Raw genomic sequence first — 24,589 nt, forward strand, 5'->3', positions numbered from 1 at the left:
CGAGAGGAGTTCATGACTCTTTCCCCTCTCATTATTAATCAGATTTGCTACTTCTAACATCGGATCCTGGGGAGTCATGCATCCTTTTTTTGTTGTTTGTTTAAGCTAGGGCCTCCTACTGTCGTCCAGGCTGACCTCAAACTCACGGCATCCCGAGTACTAGTAGTATAATTAGGAACCACCGTGCCCACATTTGGTAGGGGGGTGTTTTGATGTGGTTCTGGCTTTGGTTTTATGAGACAGGATTTCTATATGTAGCTCAGGCTGCCACAGAACTCTTAATCTGCCCACCTTAGCCTCACAGGGTCTGAGGTGACATGTGTGTGCCACCATACCAAGGAAAACTGCCGGGTAGCATCTGGATGGCTCTCACCACACACGGTGCTTTCTCACACATCCTAGGCAAGTGTTTGCCACAAGGTTATATGTACCCTACACACGTTTGCATTTTATTTTATTCATGCTTAGTTTTTGAGACAGGGTCTCACTTTGTAGTTCTGGCTGACCTGCAACTCACTATGTAGACCAGGCTGGCCCCAAACTCCCAGGGATCTGCCTTCCAAAGGCTAAGGGTAAAGGCATGAACCACAACACCCAGACCTTTTAAAACATTTTTATTTTGAGATTAAGTTGCCTTGAACTCAACTCTATAGCCCAGACAGGCCTTGACCCTATGATCCTGCTGCCTCAGCTGCAATTACAGATCCATGCCTGTCTCCCTCCAATTTATTTTATTTTACTTTTCCAGGGCCATCCGAGCAGGAGATGGCCTTACTGACTGTGTCCCATGACTGGTTCTTGACATGATATGGTTCTGGCTTTGGTTTTGTGGGACAGGACCTCTGTGTGCAGCCCATGGAAAGCTGCCATGGGGACTTGGGGAAGGAAGAGGTTATGTCATTGTATGAGTTTTGGGCCATCCACCCTTCTCTCTCGGATGGTGACTCCTTCCCACACACCCACCTTGGTCACAGCTGCGTGTCAGCTGGCCCTGCAGGTAAAGGTGCCTGGCAGTGAATCACTAAAGTACAAGCAAGGTCTGGAGCTCAAGGGGACATGTTCCCCATGCTCTTTCCTAGACACTTGCAAAAGCCTGCTTTGTAAACTGGGCATGGTGGCACGCAAATGTAATCCCAGCACCTAGCAGTCTAAGGCAAGAGGATCCCAGCAACTTCGAGGCACACTTCAAGTACAGAGTGGGGTCTTGTGTCAAGAAATGAACAAGATAGGGCCCGGAGAGGTGGCTCAGTGGCTAAGAGCGCTGACTACTCTTGCAGAGAACCTGAGCTCAGTTCCCAGCACCCACAAGGTGGCTCACAACCATCTGTAATTCCAGGTCGAGGGCATTAGACGCCCTCTTCTGGTTTTCAAGGACACTGGGAATGCACACAGGCAGAACTCTCAGATACATAAAACAAATATTGTTTTTAAGGAAGGAGAAGAGAGAGAAGGCCCTGTTTGTGTCAGGCGGTGCCCAAGATCCAGAGGGACACCTGTGTGTGGATCCAGCATCTCCAGAAAACACAGCTAGTGAGGGTGACAAGGAACAGGACAGCTGTAGGTGCTAGACACAGGAAAGCTACAAGGAAAAGAATACTCTGCTGTCAGAAGTCGTGGCTTAGGGATTGCTTCGTGACTGGGGCAGAAAATACATGAGAGCTGAGGGGTGGCTCAGCTGGTAACAGGCGGTTGCTGTGAAGCCTGGGGAGCTGAGTTCAGTCCCTGGAGCCCACTGTTGGAAGGAGAGGACAGACTCCCACAAATTGTCCTCTGACCTCCACAGAGGTGTAGGGGTGAGAATAAAGAAAAGAAAATAACCTGAGGGGCTGGGGGTGTGGCTCAGTGGAAGAAAACTTACCTAGCCTGCCCAAGGCCCTGGGCAGACTCCAGCAAGGATGGGAAAATAAAAGAAACTGAGGAAATGGGAGACCAGATGTGTTCATCAGTCACATACAGACACACCCACCTTACCCGTGCTTCCTAGATATTACAGGGATGGGTTTGGTTGCTTTAATATTTTATTTTATTTTTTATTTTACATGTATGGGTGCTTTGCCTAAAGATATGTCTGTGTGTGCCTGGGCCCTGTGGAGGCCACAAGAGGGCATCAGATCCTCTGGGACTCGAGTTACAGAAGATTGTGAGCTGCTATGTGGGTGCTAGGAATCGAACCGAGATCCTTTGGAAGAGCATTAAGCACTCTTAGCCAGTGAGCCAGCTCTCCAGCCCTTTCTTTGTTTGCTTTGATACAGGGTTTCCCTATGTAGTCCAGGCCAGCCTCAAACTCACAGAAATCCTCCTGCATCAGCCTCCCAAGAGCTGAGATTGTTGACATGGCATTTTTGACAGATTGAACCTCTGTGCCAAGCTTGTGTCCACACGTGGTCTGGCTCCATTTCTTCAGCAGCACAGATGGTCCGGAGCAGTTGTCAACAGTCATAGCACAAGGTATGTGTGGGCTGGGGCATGGGTCCACGGAAGAGCACATGCTTAGCCTGTTTGAGAACCTGGATTCGATCTCCAGCATTCCCCTACACCCATCCAGGAATAAAAACCAAGGTGTGAACATCGGATAGGTCACACATTTTATAGAACAGGTGACTTATGAGCCATGTTAGGTAATTGTTCTGTCACTGAACCTCAACCTCAAGCCAAAACTTAAAAAAAAAATGTTATTTTTTAGTCGATTTTATTAACATTTATAATTTATTTGTTTAAATATTTACAAATATATTTTAAATTTTATTTATTTATGTGTGAGAGTGAGTGTTTGTCCATGTGAGTGCAGGTACTTGTGGGGGCCAAAAGAGGGGCCAACAGGAGGACTGGGCTCGGAACTAGTGTTGTCAGCTGGAACAGCAAAGGCCACTGAGTCACCTCCCCAGCCCTACCAGCCAGAATCAGAACCCCGGAGGAAAAAACTCTGCAATGGATGTGGCAGCATTATTTGCGTCATTGCTGTGGCCTAAAACTGAGCCCATAGTATTGATGGAGAATTTTTATGTAAAACTTTTAAAAGTTGCAAATTATAAAGTTTAAAATAAAGAAGTAATGGAAATCTTCTTCCCCTTAATTAAAAACATCTACAAGGCAAATGTGCTTTATTTATGGAGTGAATAACTTAAGTAGTTAAGTTAAGTAGTTATTCACTAGGCTAGGACACTTGCTACCAGGCCTGATGAGTTTGGAATTCAATCGCCAACACCCACACGGTACAAAGAGAGAGGCTACTCCCAAATGCTGCCCTCTGGCCACCACATGTGTGAACACACATAAAATAAAAAAAAGAAGTGTCACACACACTTGCAAGTCAATGGGACACAGAGTAGGCAAAGCCCCGGCCTTTCAGAGTGTGTAGGTGACCTTGTGGGGGAAGGGGTCAGGCTAGCTGGTCCACAAGCCTTTATGACTGCAGACGCATGCTACCGTACCTGGCAGCACGTGTGCGTGTCTGAGTGTGTGTGCACGTCTGAGTTCATCCATCCCCACCTACTAACTCCTCCCCCCATATCCCCTCTATCTCCTACCCTCTACCAATTTCATGAACATTTTTAAAAGTTATTTCTATTATATATGTGTGTGCGTGCGTGTGTGTGTGTGTGTGTGTGTGTGTGTTATGGAATATTCCTTTACACTATGTGAAGATGTGTCACTGTGATTGATTTAATAAAAGGCCAATGAAGGGTCTAGGAATATAGAAATACAAAATTGTAAGCCACCAAACATATTTTGAGAAAAAAAAAAAAAAAGCTGGGAGTCATTTAACAACTACTTTCTGCCTTAAGAGCAGACATCCTGGCAGCCACTGTGTATAGAGGTAAACTTTTAACAATGGTCTTCCGCCTCCCAGCTTCCCAGCTAGGCAGGTACAGCAGACAGAGGTTGGCTTCTAACTATTGCCTCTAGGGGACCCTCTGTGTTGTATTCCCTTAATTTTTTAATGTCCTCCTACGTGACTCTACTCTGCCTTGTGTTCTTTCAGGGACAGCAAAAAGCAGTTGTCAGCCACAGGCTTTCGCAAACATCTTGAGTTAACATCCTAACATCCTGTAAACAAAAGCTGTAAAACTTAAAAAATGTAATGTGACTTTAAGCCTGACCTCAAACCTAGACTGTGGTCACGTCTATAGCTGGTAAGTTTTTGTGCCCTGGGAGATCTTTATTTTTGCTTCCTCTTTTCTTTTCCTGGAATAAAGCTTGCTTCTGGCTTAATAGACTTTGGGGGTTTGTCCCCCATCATTGCACTACCCAACACCAGACTGCTAGACAGATAGCACTCTGGGGAGAAGAAAGGAGGAGTCGAGAGCCCGATGTGGGACCAGAATGGGCATAATGGGGATGAGTGTAAGGAAGAATGCAGATTTTAAAATATGGTTAATGTAAGTTATAAGAGCTAGTTAGACACAAGCCGAGCCGGGTGGAGGTGGCGCACGCCTTTAGTCCCAGCACTCAGGAGGCAGAGGCAGGCGGATCTCTGTGAGTTCAAGGCCAGCCTGGTCTCCAGAGCGAGTGCCAGGATAGGCTCCAAAGCTACACAGAGAAACCGTCTCAACCCACCCCCCGCCCCCAAAAAAGAAAAGGAACAACCCTAAGCTAAGGCAGAGCTTTTATAATTAATAATGTCTCTGCCGCATTTTTTTTGTGAGCTGGTAGCTCCCGAAAAAAAGTCCATCTACATAGGAGTGTTTTGCCTGCATATAAGTACAGGCATCAGATGGGTGTAGTGTCTTAAAACGTCAGAAAAGGGCGGTGGATTCCTCCGGGAATGGGAGTCATGGATGGTTGTAAACCACCGCGTGGGTGCTGGGAACTGAAGCCACATCAGCTTTAAGAGCAGCAAGTGCTCTTAACAGCCGGGACATCTTGCAGCCCAATATCTTCCTGTCTGTCTGTCTGTCTGTCTGTCTGTCTGTCTGTCTATATACCTACCTACCTGTCTGTGTATCTATATTTTTGTTGTTTTTGGTTTTTAAGTTTTTTTTTTTGGGGGGGGGTTGTCTTGTTTTGGTTTGGTTTGGTTTTTCGAGACAGGGGCTCTTTGTATTGCTTTGGAGTCTGTCCTGGAACTCACTCTGTAGACCAGGCTGGTCTCAAGCTCACAGAGATCCGCCTGCCTCTGCCTCCCGAGTGCTGGGACTAAAGGTGTGCACCGCCAATTTTAAGCCCACACTGATTTGTAATGCTAATAGATTCGTGGGTGTGGGGTCACTCAGTAGTGCTTGGTCTACACTCCTGAGGAAAACTGACTCTTCCTATCCCTGTCTGCAGCTCCTGGGCTAGGGCTTGGGGCTTACACGAGCCCCTCCCCCCATCCATGAGAATGTTGACTTCCTGGGCAGGCAGGCAACTGTGCCTGATGTGATTCAGGAGTGCAGCGGACCAGCCATGCAGGGGAGAGACTGTTTCATTGCTGTCCTCCCAGACTGCTGGATCTTACAGTATCTCCTCCGCCTGGGTGAGAAGAGCCACTCTTAAGCCCCTGGGAACCCAGGCAGCTAAGGGGAGACTTGGGAGGGGTTTTCTAGGCCTTTCCAGACACCAAGAGAACTCGGAAAACTCCTCAGAGATCTAGGCAAGCACAGAGCAGGTGGACCAGGGGAGGGAGGAAGGGGGACAGCAACCATGAACATCTGTGTGAATCCAGCAGTTCCACTCTAGATGCCAGAGGGTGGCCTTGAAATACTCAGTGTGGGATTCTCAAAGGCCTCTGGTGGGCTAAGGTCTCCAGCCTGCACACCCTCCCTCTGTGATGTCACTGGGCAATGTGACATCACCACAGGCTCTGGAGACACTAACCAAGCCCTGGGGGAGCTTCATACCTCAATACCATCTCGGAGGGGCCCAAGGCAGCCAGGCCATGAGACCTTAGGCCATGTCGAAACGTGACGTCGTCCTCACCAATGTCACTGTTGTCCAGCTACTGAGGCAGCCATGCCCTGGTGAGGAGAGCCCTTCAGGGTGACCCTGGGAAGAGGAGGAACGTGTGGTCTGGGAGTCACTACACCCTCATACGGGGTGCCCAGAGTCTTGGAGACCCTTCCTCCACCACAATGCTGGCTGCTAAGTGTCCTGGAGGAGCAGGCTTCTGCTTGGGGTGGGGATGGAGGCCGGGAACTCTGTCCCCAGGACAGCCTGAGCTCTGGGTTCCAACAGTGGAAAGGGGAGAAGCAGAGGCCAAGATGAGGCAGGGACAACCAGGAGCATCTGTGAGAGTGTCTAGGTGGGTGTGTTTCCCCCATTTCACTGATGTCCCTGGTGGCCAGGGCTGAGTTGCCCCTGGGTTGCTGACAGCAGGGGAGCTTGCTACCCTCCAGGTTAGAGGAGGCATGTGTTCACACCCTAACAGCCACCAGGTGAGGCCTGGGTGTTCACTGTCCCCATTCTGTGGAGGCCAGCAGAGGTCAAGCCACTTGCCAGTCTTCCAATTGAGGCATGGTGCAGCTGGGGTTCTCCCAGGACCTCAGGTCTCTGTAAAATCTTGCTGCCAGACGCTGGGCAAACCCAGCCCCAGGGTGTGTGCACATGTATTCTGTTCGGGTCCTCAAGCCAGAGGAAGCCAGGGCTTCTGGGAGGACAACCCCCCCCCCCCAGTTCACTCTGGTGTCCTTAGGGCGGATGTGTATGGGACCCTGGCTTCAGGACACAGCAGCAGTCAGGTAACTGCAGGGCTTGCTTGCTCTGTGGCCCCCAGCTGTGCAGAGTGAGGGGATGTGGGTGCAAACAGGGCAAGCAGCGCTGTCCTCTGAACAGCTTGAGTGAGCAGATTCCCACTTGGAACTCTACGTGAATAAATGTCTCTGCTTTCTTTTGCTTTAGAAGGTTTTACATTTTATTTGGGAAGAGGGAGGCACGTGTGTGCCAAGTGTCAAGTGTCGGGGAAAGTTCTCTCCCTCCACCATGTGGGGCCCAAGGATCAAAGCAGGTCACCGGGCTTGGCAGCAAGCACCTCTTCCCATTGAGCCATCTCTGTGGCCCAAACCTCCCACTCTGTGAGCATAGAGCTGCAAATTCTATGATACAGATACCCTCAAGGTCACCAGGGAGCACAAGGTCACTGCCACCAGGAAACGACTGTCACCGACAGGGATTCTCAGTTCAGTTGGAAACACCCAGAGTCCTCTGCCAGGTCTCAGGTGTGAGGAGTAGGGAGGAGAGGTCGGGGAAGACAGACAAGCTGACCACTGGCTCCCGACCCTAATCCTGGTGCCTCATTCCCTTGGCTCTGGTTATTTTATTTATGATCTAATAAAGCTTGCCTGAAGATCGGAAGGCAGGGTTAGCCGCAGAGTTCAGACAGCGGTGGCACACACCCTTACTGCCAGCAGAGAAGCAGCAGAATCTCTGTTAGTTCAAGGCTACCTGGAGCTACAGGAAAATGATCCAGTCCAAAAGAGAAACAGAGCTCACACCAAGGTGATCTCAGCACTTGGGATCCCATGCCTTGAATCCCAGCACTGGAGAGGAACACAGGATGGGAGGAGACTGAGGTTTGGGGAGTCTGAGTTCTGGTGGAGACAGGCAGTGGATTCAGTCTGAGGATTTGTGGAGACAGGATGCCCTTTCAGTCTGAGGCAGAGGTAAGAGCTAGTGGCTGGCTGCTTGGTTTCCCCGGTCTTCAGGCAAGCTGTGCCCGTTAGATTATAAAGCGTGGCCACACTGGCCTGTGGCAGCTCCCATCTCTACCTCCAGCCCTGTTGTCCTCAATGCTCCAAATGCTGGACTTCCTGCCCTGTCCCACCTGGCTCAGCTTCCATTCGTGGTCCTTCGCTCTCTCAGAGCCCTCTACAGGCCAGAGTGACAGCACAGCACGGTGCAGACGGTGACGCTCTTGGCACCCAGCCTGATGATCTGCATCCATCACCAGGACCCACAAGGTGGACGGACAGAACAGACTACGCATGTCCCACACACATATACACACTCACACACACACACATACACACTCACACACACATACACATATATACACACTCACATATACACACTCACACACACATACACACTCACTCACTCACACATACACATATACACACTCACACACACATACACACTCACACATATACACACTCACACACACATACACACTCACACACATATACACACTCACTCACACACACAAACACACACATATATATACATACACATACACACTCACTCACACACACATACACACCCACACATATACACACACTCACATATACACACTCACACACAAATACACACTCACACACACATACACACTCACACACACATACACATATACACACTCACACACATACACACTCACTCACTCACACACATACACACTCACATATACACACTCACTCACACACACAAACACACATATATATATACACACACATATACACACTCACTCACACACATACACACAAACACACACATATATACACACACACACATACATATACACACTCACACACACATATACACACTCACACACACAAACACACACATATATACACACTCACACACGCATACATTCACTCACACACACATACACACTCACTCACACACACATACACACACCCACACACACATATATACACACACACATATACACACTCACTCACACACACAAACACATACATATATACACACTCACACACATACACACTCACTCACACAAACACACACATATATATACATACACACATACACACACCCACACACACATACACACACACTCATACATATACACACTCACTCACACACACACATATATACACACCCACACACTCACACACAAACACACACACATATATACACTCACACACATACACACCCACACACACACGCACACACACATACACACTCACATATACACACCCACACATATACACACCCACACCCACACATATACACACTCACATATACACACACATATATACACACTCACACACATATACACACTCACACACATACACACACACATACACACTCACACACTATTTTTAAATCCTGAGGGGATGGGGCTGCGGCTCAATTGTAGGAAAATTGCTTAGCATGCCTAAGGCCCTGGGTTCAAACTCCAGGATTGGACAACAAGGAAAGGAGCCTGCAGCGAGGAGGCCGCCACACGTGTCCATCACTAGGATATACACACCTGGGAGGGACCTTCCTGGGTCCCCGGATAGGCAAAGGTGGTTGAGCTGTTTGGTTGTTTGGTTAGTGCTGAGACAGAATCTTGTTAGGAAGTCCAGGCCGACCAAAACCTCACAGCATTACTCCTGCCTGAACCTCCAAGGGCTGAGATTTTAGGCATGTGCCACTCCACCCACCTTTGGAAGTTTGCTTTGGTTTTGGTTTTCGCTTTGTTTTAGTCAGGGTCTCATTATAGACCCCAGACTGTCCTGAAACCCATGACGTAGACCAGGCTGGCCTCAATCTTGGAGAGATCTGCCTACCTTTGCCTCTTGAGTGCTGGTATTAAAGGCATGTGCCTGGCATGTCATGTATTTTTTTTTTAATTAAGGAGTGTGTACGCTGGGGTGTGGCTCCACGGCATTCACAAGGTTAGCATATGGGACCTGGATTCAACCTCCAGCACACTCCCCTGCCAAGAAAAAAACAAAACAAAACAGATGTTTGGAATTTTAGCCTTAAATCTTTTATATATTTAATAGGCTATAGTATAATATAAATATAATTTCTGTGTCTGTGTGGTCCAGGCAGGTATTGAGACCAAACCTAGGACCTTGGTTATTTTAGGCAAGAGCTCTAAAACAGATTTTTTCTTTATGTGTATCTCTCTCTCTCTCTCTCTCTCTCTCTCTCTCTCTCTCTCTCTGTGTGTGTGTGTGTGTGTGTGTGTGTGTGTGTGTGTGTTGCAGTTGTCCACAGAAGCCAAAGGAGGCAGATCCCCAGAAACTGGGTTTATAGACCTTATGTAGGTTCTGGGAATAGAACTCAGCTCACTGTATGAGCAGCACATGCTCTTGATCATTGATCCATCTCTCTTGTCTGATTTTTAAGTTTTAAATTTTTTTGAGTGTTTGCCTGCATGTATGTATATGCACCCTGTGCGTGTGGTACCCGCAGAGGCCACAAGAGGGCATCAGATCCCTTGGAAATGGGGTTACAGATGGTTACACTGTAGGTGCTGGGAACTGAACTTGAGTCCTCTGCGAGAGCAATGAGTGCTCTTAACTGCTGAGTCATCTCATCTCTTATTTTCTGTATTTAGTGCTTAGGGGTTGAGAGGGTGTAATGGAGCTCATAACAGCTGTTGAGAAGTTGCTCCTCTGTCTACAATGGGTGCAGGGAAGGGAACTCAGCATGGCAGGTTTATACAGCAAGTGATTTTTGTGGGTGAGTTTTCTCATAAGCCTGCATGAGTTTACCAGCCTTCCCTTGCAATTCCAAATTCACTGTTCCACCACAGCCATATAGGCAGAGTAGGTCTCAGGCACCATGCAGGATAAGACAGTTGATATATCCTTAAATATATTTGGGGTTATTTGGGAAGGTGTTGAATTCAGGGTCTCGTCTGCCAGGCAAGTGGTCTACCACTGTGCTGTGGTCTAGTCCCTTAAATTTAATTAACCTCCTAAAATAATGCTTAAATATAACCTTTAATAATTTTATCTTCCATATAAGGCAGTAACATATTTCTCAAAGTATCATTTTCTACATAGAAAACTTTCATTCACTTTACCACAGATTCTGTGATAGTTTTACTTTTTTATTTTTATCTTTTAAATTTTAAAAGTGTGTGTGTGTGTGTGTGTGTGTGTGTGTGTGTGTGTGTGTGTGTGCATGAGCAGTCAGGAAACTGATTTCCAGCAGTGTGGTAATCAGAGGACAAATATGAGGCGTCATTTCTCTCTCCTACCGTGCTGCTGCAGGTCTGCAGCTTCTGCAGTGTGTGTACTCCAGGCTAGCTGGCCCATTAGATTTGGGACTTAGTTACATCCCACAACATCTGGCTTGTACATTATATACTATTTTCACTAAACTTCTGACTCCATATAGGCAATGTAATTCGATCATTTCCAAACCTACCCCCTCCCTAACACCAATTCCCTCTCAAATTCCCGGGTTTCTGTTATCGTTGTTTGGGTTTGGTTTAGTTTTACGAGACAGGGTTTCTCTGTGTAGCTCTTGGCTGTCCTGGAACTCACTCTGTAGACCAGGCTGGCCTCAAACTCAGATCTGCCTGCAAAAGGTGTGAGCCACCACTGCCCAGCTTAGGCTTTTGGTCTTTTTTGTTTATTTTGATAGAACACTGATTCCCATTTGTAATGTTGATAGAGGGGTCTGGGGGCATCCACTGGAGCTTGATCCACACCCTTAAAGAAGACTGATTCTCCTTCCCCCGGAAGTCATCAATTCTCAGGAGCTCCTCAGCCAGAGGCGGGGGCTCCTGAATTCTCCCGCTATGGGCTGGACTGGCTTGGTCTGGCGAAGGCAGCAATAGCTGCTGTGAGATCAGGGATGCAGCCCCTGTGTCCAGAAGACACTTGTGTGGGGCCGTCCTCCCCAGTCTCAGGCTTTTATAGGCCATGCTTTACCCCGTTCTTCCATTGTGGGGAGGAGGGCCTCAGTTACAAGAGAGTGTCTTAGAGAACCCGGGGAAGGCAAGGGGAGACTTGGCAGGGGCTTTTTAGGTCCTTTCTAGGGAAACTCCTCTGAGATCCAGGCCAGCATGGAGCAGGTGGACGGGGGAGGGGGCCGAAAGGGAGGGAGACAGCACGCACACACACGTGTGTGAACGCAGCAGTTCCACTCCAGATGTCTGCACACCGTCCCTCTGTGATGTCACTGGGCAATGTGACATCACCACAGGCTCTGGAGACACTAACCAAGCCCTGGGGGAGCTTCATACCTCAATACCATCTCGGAGGGGCCCAAGGCAGCCAGGCCATGAGACCTTAGGCCATGTCGAAACGTGACGTCGTCTTCACCAATGTCACTGTTGTCCAACTACTGAGACAGACATGTCCTGGTGAGGAGAGCCTTTCCGGGTGGCCCTGGGAAGAGGAGGAACGTGTGGTCTGGGAGTCACTACACCCTCAAACGGGGTGCCCAGAGTCTTGGAAACCCTTCCTCCACCACAATGCTGGCTGCTAAGTGTCCTGGAGGAGCAGGCGGGGAGGCTGGGGAGGGGGCTTCAGGCAGCTTCCAGGCCTCTTTCCTCCAGGGGTCCCATTCCCACTCGCCTTCCTCACAGCAGGCTTCTGCTTGGGGTGGGGATGGAGGCCGGGAACTCTGTCCCCAGGACGGCCTGAGCTCTGGGTTCCAACGGTGGAAAGGGGAGAAGCGGAGGCCAAGATGAGGCAGGGAGGCAGCAGAGGTTGACATCTGTGTTTGTGTGAGCACACATGAGCACACATGAGCACACATGAGCACACATGAGCACACATGTGCACACCAAGCAGTGCATGCCCCCACATGGGAGGCACTTTCATACCTTTGTATGCGAGGCAGGGGTGAGGGGAGAGGAGTCAGGACAACTTGTGGCTCTCTTCTACCATAAGAGTTCCAGGGTTCAAAGCCTGGTCATGAGCCTCAGGGGCAATCACTTTTACCCACTGAGCCAGCTCACCGTCCCCTTTCTGGACTTTCTCTGCTCCCCACAGTGATAAGACCACCACCACCACCACCTGAATGTAAACTTGAGGAGCCACCACCCAGGGCTCCATCGCCGCCACCACCGCCGCCGCCGCCGCCGCCTACTCAAGTCAAAGAAGAGAGGCCACTCCCTCCTCCTTCTCCTCCACCCCCTCCACCCCCTCAGCCACCCAAAAAGCCCATGAAAGAGCTAACAGTGGGCATCAATGGGTGAGTGGACCTCAGGCCTGAGCTGGAGCCTCCTCAGGCCACTATGGGCTGGGAGCACCTGCCTTCTCACTGGGCCAGAAGGGCAAGCCAGCCCTCAGAGAACTCCCTTCTAGGAGACAGCATTCAGATACAGGCCTAAGGCAGTTCAAGGCTGCCTGGGAGATATAAGGCTGGAAGGGCAGCACTGGCTGGGCCCTGGAGGCTTCTGGGAAGAGACACAGGAGTGAGGCTGAGTGACAAAAGGCAGCCGGCCATCTCTCTACCGGGAAAGTCTTCAAGGTAGTGAGTGAGGCAAGCAAGGGCTCTGGCATGGAAGGGGCATGCTTTGTATATTTAAGGGCAGTCAGGAAATCTGCACAGCTGTAAGAACAAACTGGGCGGGGGGAGTGGGGGGGGTCACAGAGTCTAAGACCCAAAGCACCATGGTAAGAAACGCAGATCTCATTCAACATGGAGAGGTGTAACGTTTTCCTGGGTCCACCCAGCTATAGGAGTAACAATAGGGGACATTAGCCAGGCAAGGAGGTATGACCATAACACTGGCGACTAGGGATGCTAAAGCAGGACTCCCAAAAGCCAAGGCCAACCTGCGCTACGTATTCTGAGTTCCAAGCTAGTCTGGGCTACAGAGTGAGATCCTGTCTCCAAAATACAGAACAAAACAATACAAAAGGGAGCTGGAGGCTGGGAGTAGTAGCACAAACTTTTGATCCCAGCAGAGGCAGAGGCAGGCAGAGCTCTGTGAGTTCCAGGCTAGTCTGGTCTACAGGGCAGAGTTTCAGGACAGAGAAACCCTGTCTCAAAAAAACCAAAAATGGATGGATGGATGAAGAGAGAGGAAGAAGAGACAAGGGGGTCAGAGGGAGTGGAGGACAAGAAGGGAAGAACATGAATGGGGGGTTGGTGGGGCTGGGAAATGGAAGTATTGATTACGAGCAATCTCACCTGGGCAAGAGATGACGCAATAGTGGTCTACACAGAAGCGGTTGCTCCCCACACCCACACAGAACCTAGGCCCCTTGAGTAAGCCTCGGGCTGTCTCAGTCTGTTTTCAGTGGCTATCACTCCACACCTGATACTGAGCCATTTAAAAGAGAAGAGATTTCTTACAGTCTGGACACTGGAAGCGCCCAACACTGAAGAGATGTGTCTGTTGGGGACTCTGCAGAGTCCTAAGGCAGTGCACTGATGGCATTGCCAGCGGAGTCGGAGCCAGCTTTCGGGTCTTTCTTCTCATAAAGCCACTAAGGTCATCACAGGGGCCCCACCCTCCTACTTTTCACTTATTTTCTAAGTCCCAGCTGCTGAGACCACAAGTGTCTGTGTGTGTGCGTGTGCCTATATGTACACACACACAGGTCAGAGGACAACATGCAGGAGTCAGATTTCTTCTTCCAACCATACGGGTTCCAGGGATAGAACTGAGGGTGTCAGGCTTGGAGTTAAGTAACCCATTGAGCCTCCTTACCAGCCCCAAGCTTCCACCCTCTCAATGCCCCCTTCAGTGGTTCAAAGTTCAACGTGAGCTTGCATGGGACATTTGACACCACGGTATCCCTGTCACCCTGTTCCCACACTCATGCCTTTTCTGCATGTTCCCACTTGGACAGATTTGGACGAATTGGCCGCCTGGTATTGCGTGTCTGCATGGAGAAGGGCATTAAGGTGGTGGCTGTGAACGATCCATTCATTGACCCAGAATACATGGTAAGTAGCAGACGGAGAGAGACCAGCAAGAGTGACCCCGGAGTTGGGGAGAGAGTTCCAAGAACTATGTGGAGGGACTTGCAGAATCTCCCACAAGTGGAGGACTTTGTCTGGGGGGTTGTTGCTTGCTCTGCCACCTGAGACGAGGACCCCCGCTCCGTCTGCCGCAGGTATACATGTTCAAATATGATTCCACGCATGGGCGATACAAAGGGACCGTGGAGCACAAGAACGGACGGCTAGTAGTGGATAACCTTGAGATCAACGTGTACCAGTGGTAAGGGCGGTGGGGGAGGGGTGAGGCCGGGAGGCGGTCGTCCGCGCTGCAGCTCAGCTATACGAGCGTGCCTCTAGCCACTGTCCAGAGACATGGTCTCTGGAAGGCCTCTGGCGCCTACAACAGTTGAGGACCGCTGTGGGTGCTGTGTGCTTCGTAGCTAACACACACCTGCATGTGTTCTCTTGGCTGTGTGAGTTCACGGTGCCTCATCTCCTGCTTCTGCTGCACTCCCTATGGCGACTGAGCCAGCTCCTACCCAGAATCCCCTGAAGTCTTCTGAATCTCCACCAAGCCAGGGTACTCCTCTACCTAACACCCCCATGCTCCTCAGCACCCCAAAAATGAGGCCAAACCCCCCATGTACCCCACAAACTGTGCATCCCACCCTGAAGTGCCTCTCTGCCACACTGGTCATCACCTCTGGGGACCCTGGGCCTGCACCTCTTACACCCAAGCAAGGCTGGCTTCATAGAGCCCACCCCACAGGGCTCCTGCTGATGGAAAGTCCCACTATTTACTGACAGATTCAGAATCTATACATAAGGCAGTAACATGCCAGGGGTGGGGTATACACTTAAAACTCCGGCACTTGGGAGGCTGAGACAGGAGGATTATCACAGATTCTAAGTTATCCTGGAGCTACACCATAATAAAAAAAAGAAAAACAATGGCATGTTACTTGGCAAAGTCTAAGAAACAACCCCAGTCCCAGGCAGGATGCTTTCAGCTTCTGTGTGTGTGTGTGTGTGTGTGTGTGTGTGTGTGTGTGTGTGTGTATCTTTTTTGTTTTTGTTGGTTTTGGGGGGGCTGTTTTTTATTTGTTTGGTTTTTGGAGACAGGGTTTCTCTATATATCTCAGCGTCCCTTTAACTTGCTTAAAAATGAGGTAAAATGGAGTTTGGAGGAGGCTGAGGGGAGGGTAGGTTCTGGGGTGTAGGGCAAACAGAAGCTGCTGGCCCTGAGTTTGAAATCATGACCCTAAGAGCAGGTCCAGTGGGGCAGCTTGTCAGTCACCCCAAGTTTTTCTGCATCTGTCTGGACATCACCAGTGCTCTCCTCCCTCAGCCTCAACACACAGCACCCCCACTCCCATACTGCTGGAGAATGACCGGTGAGCGCCACACTTGTGGTTTGGAATAAGTTTATAAACTATGTACAGCAAGCCAAAGTGGAAAAATAAACAGCAAGGGACAGATAGATGATGATGATAGCTAGATGACAGATAGTCAGATAGACAGATAGATGGCGATGATAGACAGATGATAGTCAGACAGACAGATAGATAGACAGACAGATAGATGATGATAGCTAGATGACAGATAGTCAGATAGACAGATAGATGGAGATGATAGACAGATGATAGACAGACAGATAGATAGACAGATAGATGGTGATGATAGACAGATGACAGATAGACAGACAGATAGATAGACAGACAGATAGATGATGATAGCTAGATGACAGATAGACAAATAGATGGAGATGATAGACAGATGATAGTCAGACAGACAGATAGATAGACAGATAGATGGTGATGATAGATAGATGATAGTCAGATAGACAGATAGATGGCGATGATAGATGATAGAAGATGGATGGATAGATAGATAGATAGATAGATAGATAGATAGATAGATAGATAGATAGATAGAAAAATGTCAAACCAGGCGCTCAGAACATCTTAGTAGACATCAACTGGGGATAACCCAGTAAGAGTCAGTTTCCAGGCAGAGCTGGTGAAGCTTCTAAGTAAAAGAACAAATCGCATCAGTGTGTAATGTGGCATCACCCAGTCGAGGGCTTATAACTCCAGCAGAGGCTGACTGGGGAAGCCGAGGTTTCAGAAGGGGTTCTTGACTGAGTTTTCTCTCATGGCTGAACTTACAGGCTCTCTCACGGCGAGCACTTGGGCACCATGGGATAAACAACAATAACCTCCATTCTCAGGGACTGTGTTCTTACCCCTGGTCTATTTTACGGTTCTCACCTTTCTCTGTCATAGAGGTAAGAGGGGGTAAGTCCACCCTGGGACAGGGGTCCTGAAAAACACTTGCCATAAACATGCTCGGGTCTTGAGCCAGCTTCTCGGTGAGCCCAAACAGCATGTGACAACTTGCCAATACAATATACAATACGATTGCCTTCCCCCATCAATGCCGCTGCATGAAACAGACTTATAGGCACCAGGGGCTGTGCGGAAGCACCCCCAACTTGAAAGCCAGAAAGTGGGTGCGCCAGATAAAAGCTACCTGGGCCAGGTGGTGAACAGCATGGGCTGATGGAGCAGAGGGATAAAAGAGCCATGTGGCCAGAAGAAGAGAGGGGAAGCCTGTGCTTCATTCATTCATTCCCACACGGTAGCTAACTGGGGCAGAACCCAGGGCTGGGCAGCCCCTGCTCCCAGCCTGCCATCACCACTGTCCTGACGTGGGATTTTTGGAACAATGATCACAGTAGTGGGACTGTGGTGGTGAACAGCATTTCCTTCAGGTAAAAAGCTAAGACTGAAAGCTTGTGACAGCTCAGTGCACGCATGTAGAATGACTAAGGAAATGAGACTATGGATGTGGATTGGTAGGAGAATACTCCATTTATACAGCCCTGGAGCCAATCCTCAGCACCACAAAAGATTAAACAAGTACACACCATGGCGCTGCAGCGATAGCTCGGCGGTTAAAATCACAAATTCCCCTTTCAGGGGACCCAAGTTCAATTCCCAGCACTCCATAAGTGGCTCACGGCCCCCTGTAACTATAGCTCCAGGGGATCCAACTACTTTCTCTCTTTCTCTGTCTCTCTGTCTCTCTGTCTCTCTCTCTCTCACACACACACACACACACACAGAGAAGAGGGGAGAGGGGAGAGAGAGAAAGAGAGAGAGGGAGGGAGAGGAGAGCACTTAAAATAAGTTATTTTAAAACATTTAAATATATATAGCCAGGCAGTTGTGGTGCATGTCTTTAATCCCGGCACTTGGGAGGCAGAGGCATGCCGATATATGTGAGGCCAGCCTGGTCAACAAAGTGAGTTCCAGGATAGCCCAGGCTACACAGAAAAACCCTGTCTCAAAAACAAACAAAAAAGACAAAAGAAAGGGAAAGTTGTTGGTGTGGGCCTGCAAGATGGCACCAGTGTGGAGCAGGTAGGTGTCTATGGAGTTAGGGAATGGGTGTTAGCAGGTCAAGGCACCGAGGCCTCTGACTTGCCTGACACCCAAGCAAGGAAGACTGACACAGCCTTCCCACCACTCCACAGCAAAGACCCCAAAGACATCCCCTGGCGTTCTGTAGGAAGTCCCTATGTGGTGGAGTCTACAGGTGTATACCTGTCCATAGAGGCAGCTTCGGTAAGTGGGGGAGGATGTCCAGGGCTGCCTGGGAAGAGGGGGGCAGTGGTGCTTGGAGACCCTAACCCTTGTCCTCTGTCATAGGCACACATCTCAGCTGGTGCCCAGCGTGTAGTAGTCTCTGCACCCTCCCCTGACGCGCCCATGTTGGTCATGGGTGTGAATGAGAAGGAATACAACCCTGGCTCTATGAACATTGTCAGGTACCTGGGATGACAGCCATCCTCGAGCGGGTGGGTGGTAGCCCACAGACATGCCAGGCCGAGGCACAGGAACGCTCGATCCTGCCCACGCCAATCCCATTTTTTACAAGTTCCCACTGACCAGTCCCTAAGTCTCGAGTCCTCGTGTTAACTTCACCGTGAAACTACTAGCAATGTTCACATGGCTAGGCAGCATTCCCCAGGGGTGCTTCCAACGGCTCCTTTATCTTATGGCCTCCCCTTTCCCAGTGGGCCCTCCTGCCCCCATCCTCACATCTCACAAAACCAGACCTGGTTAAGTAAGAGTTAAGGGGGGGAAAGGGGGACTCTGCCACTCATCTGGTACACCGTGACCATTTCAGCAACGCATCCTGTACCACCAACTGCCTGGCCCCCCTCGCAAAGGTTATTCACGAACGCTTTGGGATCGTGGAAGGGCTAATGGTGAGTTGGGGTGGGAAGGACGACAGGGAAGGCAACACCTTCTTCCCTGCTTTAAAGGCCTTGCTTAAAGTATGGAGTCAGCAGGGAGAGTGGCTTGGAAAGGAAGCCCACCCTAAGAGGCACCTTTTGAAATACTCTACAAAGACCAGGTCCTGGCTTCCAGGCACCCTTCCTACGGTCTGTGGTGGTGGCCCTGTTAGTCTCCATACCTAGGCTACCTCCCAAGTCCTAGAAGAAAGAGGAAGAAGAGCTTAGGAACCAAAAGGCTTCATCTTGGTCCTGTTGTTCCCCAAGACCACAGTCCATTCCTACACGGCCACTCAGAAGACAGTGGACGGGCCGTCAAAGAAGGACTGGAGAGGAGGACGAGGGGCTCACCAAAACATCATCCCATCTTCCACCGGGGCTGCCAGCGCTGTAGGCAAAGTCATCCCAGAGCTCAAAGGGTATGTGGCTACAATGTTGCAACCAGGGCCCGGGCATGCCCTAGGAGGACCTCACTGGCCCCAAGGCCAGGGGAGGGTGGAAGCAGAAGTCCCTGAGCTCTGACTCCCACTCTTACTGTAAAATTCTCCAGGAAGTTAACGGGAATGGCATTCCGGGTGCCAACCCCAGATGTATCTGTTGTGGATCTGACGTGCCGCCTGGCCCAGCCTGCCTCCTACTCAGATATTAAGGAGGCTATGAAATCAGCAGCCAAGGGGCCTATGGCTGGCATCCTTGCTTACACAGAGGACCAGGTAGGGACTGAAGAAACCTTAGGGGAAGCCCTGGGGGAACGGGGAATTCACTCACCAAGGAGCTATTCTGCATGGAATGAAATAAGAATTGCAGACCAGCCAGGGCGTTGGTGGTGCACGCCTTTAATGCTAGCACTCAGGAGGCAGAGGCAGGTGGATCTGTGAGTTCGAGGCCAGCCTGATCTACAAGAGCTAGTTCCAGGGCAACAGTCTCCAAAGCCATAGAGAAACCCTGTCTCGAAAAACCAGAAAAAAAAAAAAAAATGCAGACCATTAAGTGCTAGCAGCCTTGGGGGAGCGGGGAGAACTCAGGCTAGCTGGGCATGGGAGTGCACACCTGAGGTGGCAAGTCTCTTGAGTGCCAGACCAGACAGGGCTACATAAGGAGACCCTGTCTCAAAAACCGGAAACACAAAACCTGCAGGAGGCATGTGGAAATGTGCACAGGGCACGTGTGGAGGCATGAAACAGACGTGTCTCCCTCCATTACACGCCGCTGACTTCCTGAAGCAAGCTGTAATTTTAGCTTGCCAGTTTCAGCTAATCTACGCAGCCATCTCGCCCTAGGGAATCTGGAATGCTGGGTTGCAGGTGTTCACCACCTGCCCAAACTCAAATGACCATGCCTATGTGACAAGCACTCTTACCCACTGAGCCATCCCCACAATCTAGGTCCCTTCTGGTAGTCCCTGAGACAAAAGTAACACCTGCCTTGGTCACATCCCGTCACCCAACACAAAAGAACTCTACCCAGGGCTGGAGAGATGGCTCGGAGGTTAAGAGCACCGACTGCTCTTCCAGAGGTCCTGAGTTCAATTCCCAGCAACCACATGGTGGCTCACAACCATCCGTGATGAGATCTGGCGCCCTCTTCTGGTGTGCAGATATACATGGAAGCAGAATGTTGTACTCATAATAAATAAATAAATAAATAAATAAATAAAATCTTAAAAAAAAAAAGAACTCTATCCAGGATGCTAGATGAGTGAATGCCAAATGTCAAGGCCCGGGCTCCCGGGAGGCTCCTCACCGTCCGCTACACTGACCCTTGAACTCCTCGTCACCTAGGTGGTCTCCACGGACTTTATCGGCGATCCCCATTCGTCCATCTTCGATGCTAAGGCTGGCATTGCCCTCAATGACAACTTCGTCAAACTCGTTAGCTGGTAAAGGGGGGGGGGACACACCCGAGGATGGCGGGAGAGGCTGGCAGGAGGGCGCGCACACCCACCGAGGCCTCTCCTCCTCTCCCCCAGGTACGACAACGAATATGGCTATAGCAACCGTGTGGTCGACCTCCTCCGCTACATGTTTAGCCGAGAGAAGTAACCCTGGAGGCCCCTCCTGGCTTCCCCGCGCACCTCACCTTGCCGCCCCCGGGTCCCCTTCAAAGGTGAAGGCTTGGCTGTCGCGCCGCCGCCGGGTCCAGGCTAAAATAAAAACCAGAGTGCGCACACTTCCGCCCTCTTGTCTCCGCGCCGCTCACCGTGCGTTCGGGGCTGGGCTCCGGGCTCTCGCATGAGGCGGCGCTTGGGTTCCGAGCCGCTTAGGGCGAGCGCTCGCCGCCCCGGGCGTGCACCGCAGGCTCTCCCGGGGAACGCCAGTCCTCCCTGGCGGCGGGCTTCGGCGGGCTCTCTGACGTCACGGCGCGCGACGCTCCGGGGGGGGCGCGGACTACAGTTCCCATAAGGCTGCGCGCGCGCGCGCCCGCCCGCGCCGCGGTCATCGGGTGGGCGCCAGGCCCCGGGTGCCGGCGAGGCCGAGAGCTCCTTCCACCCGGAGGAGAGACGCCGCCTTGGCGAGTCCCGCGCTGGCGGGAGCGGGGCGGCCGGCGTGATGACCCTGTTCCACTTCGGGAACTGCTTCGCCCTCGCCTACTTCCCCTATTTCATCACGTACAAGTGCAGCGGCCTGTGAGTGCCGGGCGGGCGCGGGGCGGAGAGGGTGCGGGCCCCGGGCCGACCACCCCTCCCCTCACCGCCCGCTTCCCCAGGTCTGAGTACAACGCCTTCTGGAAATGCGTGCAGGCCGGGGTCACCTACCTCTTTGTGCAGCTATGCAAGGTGAGGGGCTCCGGGGCTCCACGTGTCTGGCCCCCGGGCGTGCCAGACCTCGGGGACCCGGCTGTGCTGCTGTCGCCCTCCCCCGCCGCCCCCGGGGCCACCCTTGAGACCACGCGTAGGGACTGTGCACCCCCCATACCTGAGGAAGGGTGGAAGGCGGCAGAGTCGTTGGTGCAAGTTTTTCCTAGCACTTGTGGGAAGATTGGGAAACCCTCTTAAGTGCTGGCTGAGCGCAGGGCTACGCCACAGCCGCTGCTAATGCTACCCCTGCCTTCACGCCGGCCTTTCTAGACTTCAGACTCCACCACCACCCCGTGAACTTTTAGGCTTGTCAGAAACCAGCCATGTGCTCTGTTTCCCCCACCCTCTCTTGTGATCTTGCCACGTACACCCGGGATGACCCCCCCCCCCGCCGCCGCCGCCCAGAACCCAGCGTCCTGACCCCCTTCTTGAGCGCTCTGGCTTTCCACAGTACCACGTAGTTTTATCTCCCTCACCTTCGGGTGACCTTTCTACTTTCTGTCCTCAGATGCTGTTCTTAGCCACTTTCTTCCCCACCTGGGAAGGTGGCATCTATGACTTCATTGGGGTGAGTTGCACACGGGAGGGGCCCGGAGTGCGGGTGTGGGTTCCCCCCCCCCCCCCGGCCCCTGTGGTTTTTGACTCAAGTCTCTACCTGACCCACAGGAATTCATGAAGGCCAGTGTGGATGTGGCGGACCTGATAGGCCTAAACCTTGTCATGTCCCGGAATGCAGGCAAGGGGGAGTACAAGATCATGGTTGCTGCCCTGGGCTGGGCCACTGCTGAGCTCATTATGTCCCGGTGTGTGGAGCGACCTGGAGCCCAGGCTTCTGGGACAGGACACCTGGTTCCCACAGGGGTGCTGGAGGGTGGGGATCAGAGTCTGGGTGTCCAGGGGGGTCTGGGTGCTGGAGACTGCCTCCCTTTGCCTTCCTCAGCTGCATCCCTCTTTGGGTGGGAGCCCGAGGCATTGAATTTGACTGGAAATACATCCAGATGAGCATTGACTCCAACATCAGTCTGGTATGCAGCCCTGCCCCCCCCCACCTTCACGCTGTGAACCATACTTCTCCCCCAAACTTGGCCCCCAACTTCCCATTTCCTCCCCTGCTCCCTGCAGGTCCACTACATAGTCGCCTCGGCTCAGGTCTGGATGATAACACGCTATGACCTGTACCACACCTTCCGGCCTGCCGTTCTCCTCCTCATGTTCCTTAGCGTCTACAAGGCCTTTGTCATGGAGTGAGTCGGTGGGGTTTGAGGCTGGGTTCGAATGGGGGTGTGTTTAGTCTTTCCTTTCCTCATTGTGATATCCTCCCCCCCCCCCCAGGACCTTCGTCCACCTCTGCTCGTTGGGCAGCTGGACAGCATTGCTGGCCCGGGCAGTAGTCACAGGACTTCTGGCTCTCAGCACCTTGGCCCTGTATGTTGCTGTGGTCAATGTACACTCCTAGATTGTCGGCCCAGGTGTTGGCATACCTTTTTTGCTGCCTCTCTCCAGAATTTACTGAAATAAACAGTGTTTGGAAAGGTTTTTTTTTGTGCGTCCATTTCTCTGTCAGAAATTAATCCTAGGACTGTGTCATTTAAGTCGTACAGAGCCCATCTGTCTTCGGAACCAGGGAGACAAGCTGGCCAGTCCTCCTTGTTTCCCCATGGAAATCCGAGGGTTTGATAATTATTGAATAAGCTAAGGAATGGGCACACTAAGCTGGGCGTTGGTGGCGCACACCTTTAATCTCATCACTCGGGAGGTAGAGGTAGAGTTCGAGGCCAGCCTGGTCTACAGAGTGAGTGCCAGGACAGCCTCCAAAGCTACACAGAGAAACCCTATCTCGAAAAACCAAGAAAAGAAAAAACAACAAAAAACAAAGGAATGGGCACACTAGGATTCAAGAGGGGGATTTGTAGTGGAGGCGAATTTCTCCTCTCTTTACAGCTTGGCCTGAGCCTTCTTCCTTGTGGAGACTTCCCTAGGCTGGCTACCTCCAACACTCACCCACCCCCCTCCTTCCCCACTCTGATCTATCCCCCTGTGTGACAGCCAGGGGGGTTGATCGCCTGAAACCTGTCTAACTAGGACACCATCCTCGGCTTGTAACTCTGTGGAGCGTCACTGTACAGTCGCCAGTAGCAGCCTGTGCCCTTGATCTGTCTGGAGCTGCTCCTTGCAATGATTTCCCTAGTCAAATTCCTATCATCGTTCAAGCCACAAGGCCACTATGAAGAGTTTTGATTCTGAGTGTCTCCATGCTTCAGCGCACTTCTGAAGCCTTCAGATTAAATCCTGGTTTAAGTCTCTTGAAGAGGGGTTCTGGGTCGTTATGGCACCCCAGCCCACCAACTTGGTACCGTCCGAGGTGCTAACTCTACCCACTCCCTCTTCCTGAGAAGGGTGTCAGAACCAAGGCCTTGACTGTCTTCTTTAAGCCCCACCTTAACAGAAAGCTACTGTCAGCCTTGGTCTTCACGGTGTCCTCACACCCCACTGCACGGGAAGCAGGACAGTTGCCCCCTCTCACTCTCGCTGGGCTCTTAAGATCCTGTGTGTTGTTTTCACCTTAGAGGCTTGCTATGACCGTGTTTACAGAAGGCACATTTGTCCGTCCGTGGACTTCTTCCCCACCCTTCCTCGGTGCCTTGAGCATCCCCAGTAGCTTTGTGTACCGAGAGTACACAATGTCCTTGACTTTGCATGGACAGAAAGTAGACAGGATGCCCACTGTGGTGTGTAGGGGAAGCTGTAGCCACGCCTTCTTAGGGGCTGGCTACAGGTGTGCCTGACCACGCTTGTGAGGGCGTGGTCAGAGTGACCTAGTGTGACTGCGTTTGCGCTTTCCGTTTCTTTTTGCTACTTGCTGTACAGGCTGCTGACCCATCGCCTGGCTAGGTCGCTCTGTAAGTAAGGCTTTTCCCTATTAAATACCCTTATATTTCTACCTGACTCCGTATTGGTAATTTCCCACTATATCGGTGTCCATT

General features: G+C 51.2%; 2 protein-coding genes and 1 long non-coding RNA gene across 6 annotated transcripts; 2 read left to right on the plus strand and 1 right to left on the minus strand.

Annotated features, from left to right (window-relative positions):
* Positions 1-2,202: 2,202 nt before the first annotated feature.
* LOC107978891 lies at positions 2,203-21,176 on the minus strand. Of its 4 annotated transcripts, none has more exons than XR_004771208.1 (5): positions 21,008-21,176; positions 11,846-12,321; positions 9,426-9,574; positions 5,820-5,964; positions 2,203-2,531 (listed from the first exon to the last, which is right to left on the minus strand). It is a non-coding gene; the product is annotated as an uncharacterized LOC107978891 (long non-coding RNA). The 4 variants fall into 4 exon arrangements; XR_004771207.1 differs by having other exon boundaries at positions 11,846-11,990; positions 21,008-21,168; XR_003487949.2 differs by having other exon boundaries at positions 11,846-11,990; positions 20,888-21,168.
* On the plus strand, positions 5,873-20,850 carry Gapdhs (glyceraldehyde-3-phosphate dehydrogenase, spermatogenic). Its single transcript, XM_027431085.1, has 12 exons — positions 5,873-5,939; positions 11,565-11,574; positions 12,607-12,801; positions 14,412-14,508; positions 14,679-14,785; positions 18,044-18,134; positions 18,219-18,337; positions 18,700-18,781; positions 19,076-19,227; positions 19,359-19,521; positions 20,590-20,687; positions 20,778-20,850. Exons 1-12 carry the CDS (start codon positions 5,873-5,875, stop codon positions 20,848-20,850), a joined length of 1,254 nt encoding a protein of 417 aa, XP_027286886.1.
* Positions 21,177-21,229: 53 nt separating the features above from the next.
* Tmem147 (transmembrane protein 147) lies at positions 21,230-23,141 on the plus strand. The gene is made up of 7 exons (XM_027431084.2): positions 21,230-21,434; positions 21,515-21,584; positions 22,114-22,173; positions 22,272-22,408; positions 22,546-22,630; positions 22,728-22,849; positions 22,938-23,141. The coding sequence occupies exons 1-7, from the start codon at positions 21,358-21,360 to the stop codon at positions 23,059-23,061; spliced, it is 675 nt and encodes a 224-aa protein (XP_027286885.1). The 5' UTR covers positions 21,230-21,357; the 3' UTR covers positions 23,062-23,141.
* The last annotated feature ends 1,448 nt before the right edge of the window (positions 23,142-24,589 follow it).

This window comes from Cricetulus griseus, chromosome 9, assembly GCF_003668045.3.
Source record: "Cricetulus griseus strain 17A/GY chromosome 9, alternate assembly CriGri-PICRH-1.0, whole genome shotgun sequence".
Lineage (NCBI taxonomy): Eukaryota > Metazoa > Chordata > Mammalia > Rodentia > Cricetidae > Cricetulus > Cricetulus griseus.

Coding starts and splice junctions, on each gene's coding strand:
- Gapdhs (XM_027431085.1), top strand. CDS start 5,873: ATGTCGAAACGTGACGTCGTCCTCACCAATGTCACTGTTGTCCAGCTA. Junction 19,522..20,589: donor TTGCTTACACAGAGGACCAG/GTAGGGACTGAA, acceptor CTCGTCACCTAG/GTGGTCTCCACGGACTTTAT. Junction 20,688..20,777: donor TTCGTCAAACTCGTTAGCTG/GTAAAGGGGGGG, acceptor CCTCTCCCCCAG/GTACGACAACGAATATGGCT.
- Tmem147 (XM_027431084.2), top strand. CDS start 21,358: ATGACCCTGTTCCACTTCGGGAACTGCTTCGCCCTCGCCTACTTCCCC. Junction 22,174..22,271: donor GCATCTATGACTTCATTGGG/GTGAGTTGCACA, acceptor CCTGACCCACAG/GAATTCATGAAGGCCAGTGT. Junction 22,631..22,727: donor TTGACTCCAACATCAGTCTG/GTATGCAGCCCT, acceptor TGCTCCCTGCAG/GTCCACTACATAGTCGCCTC.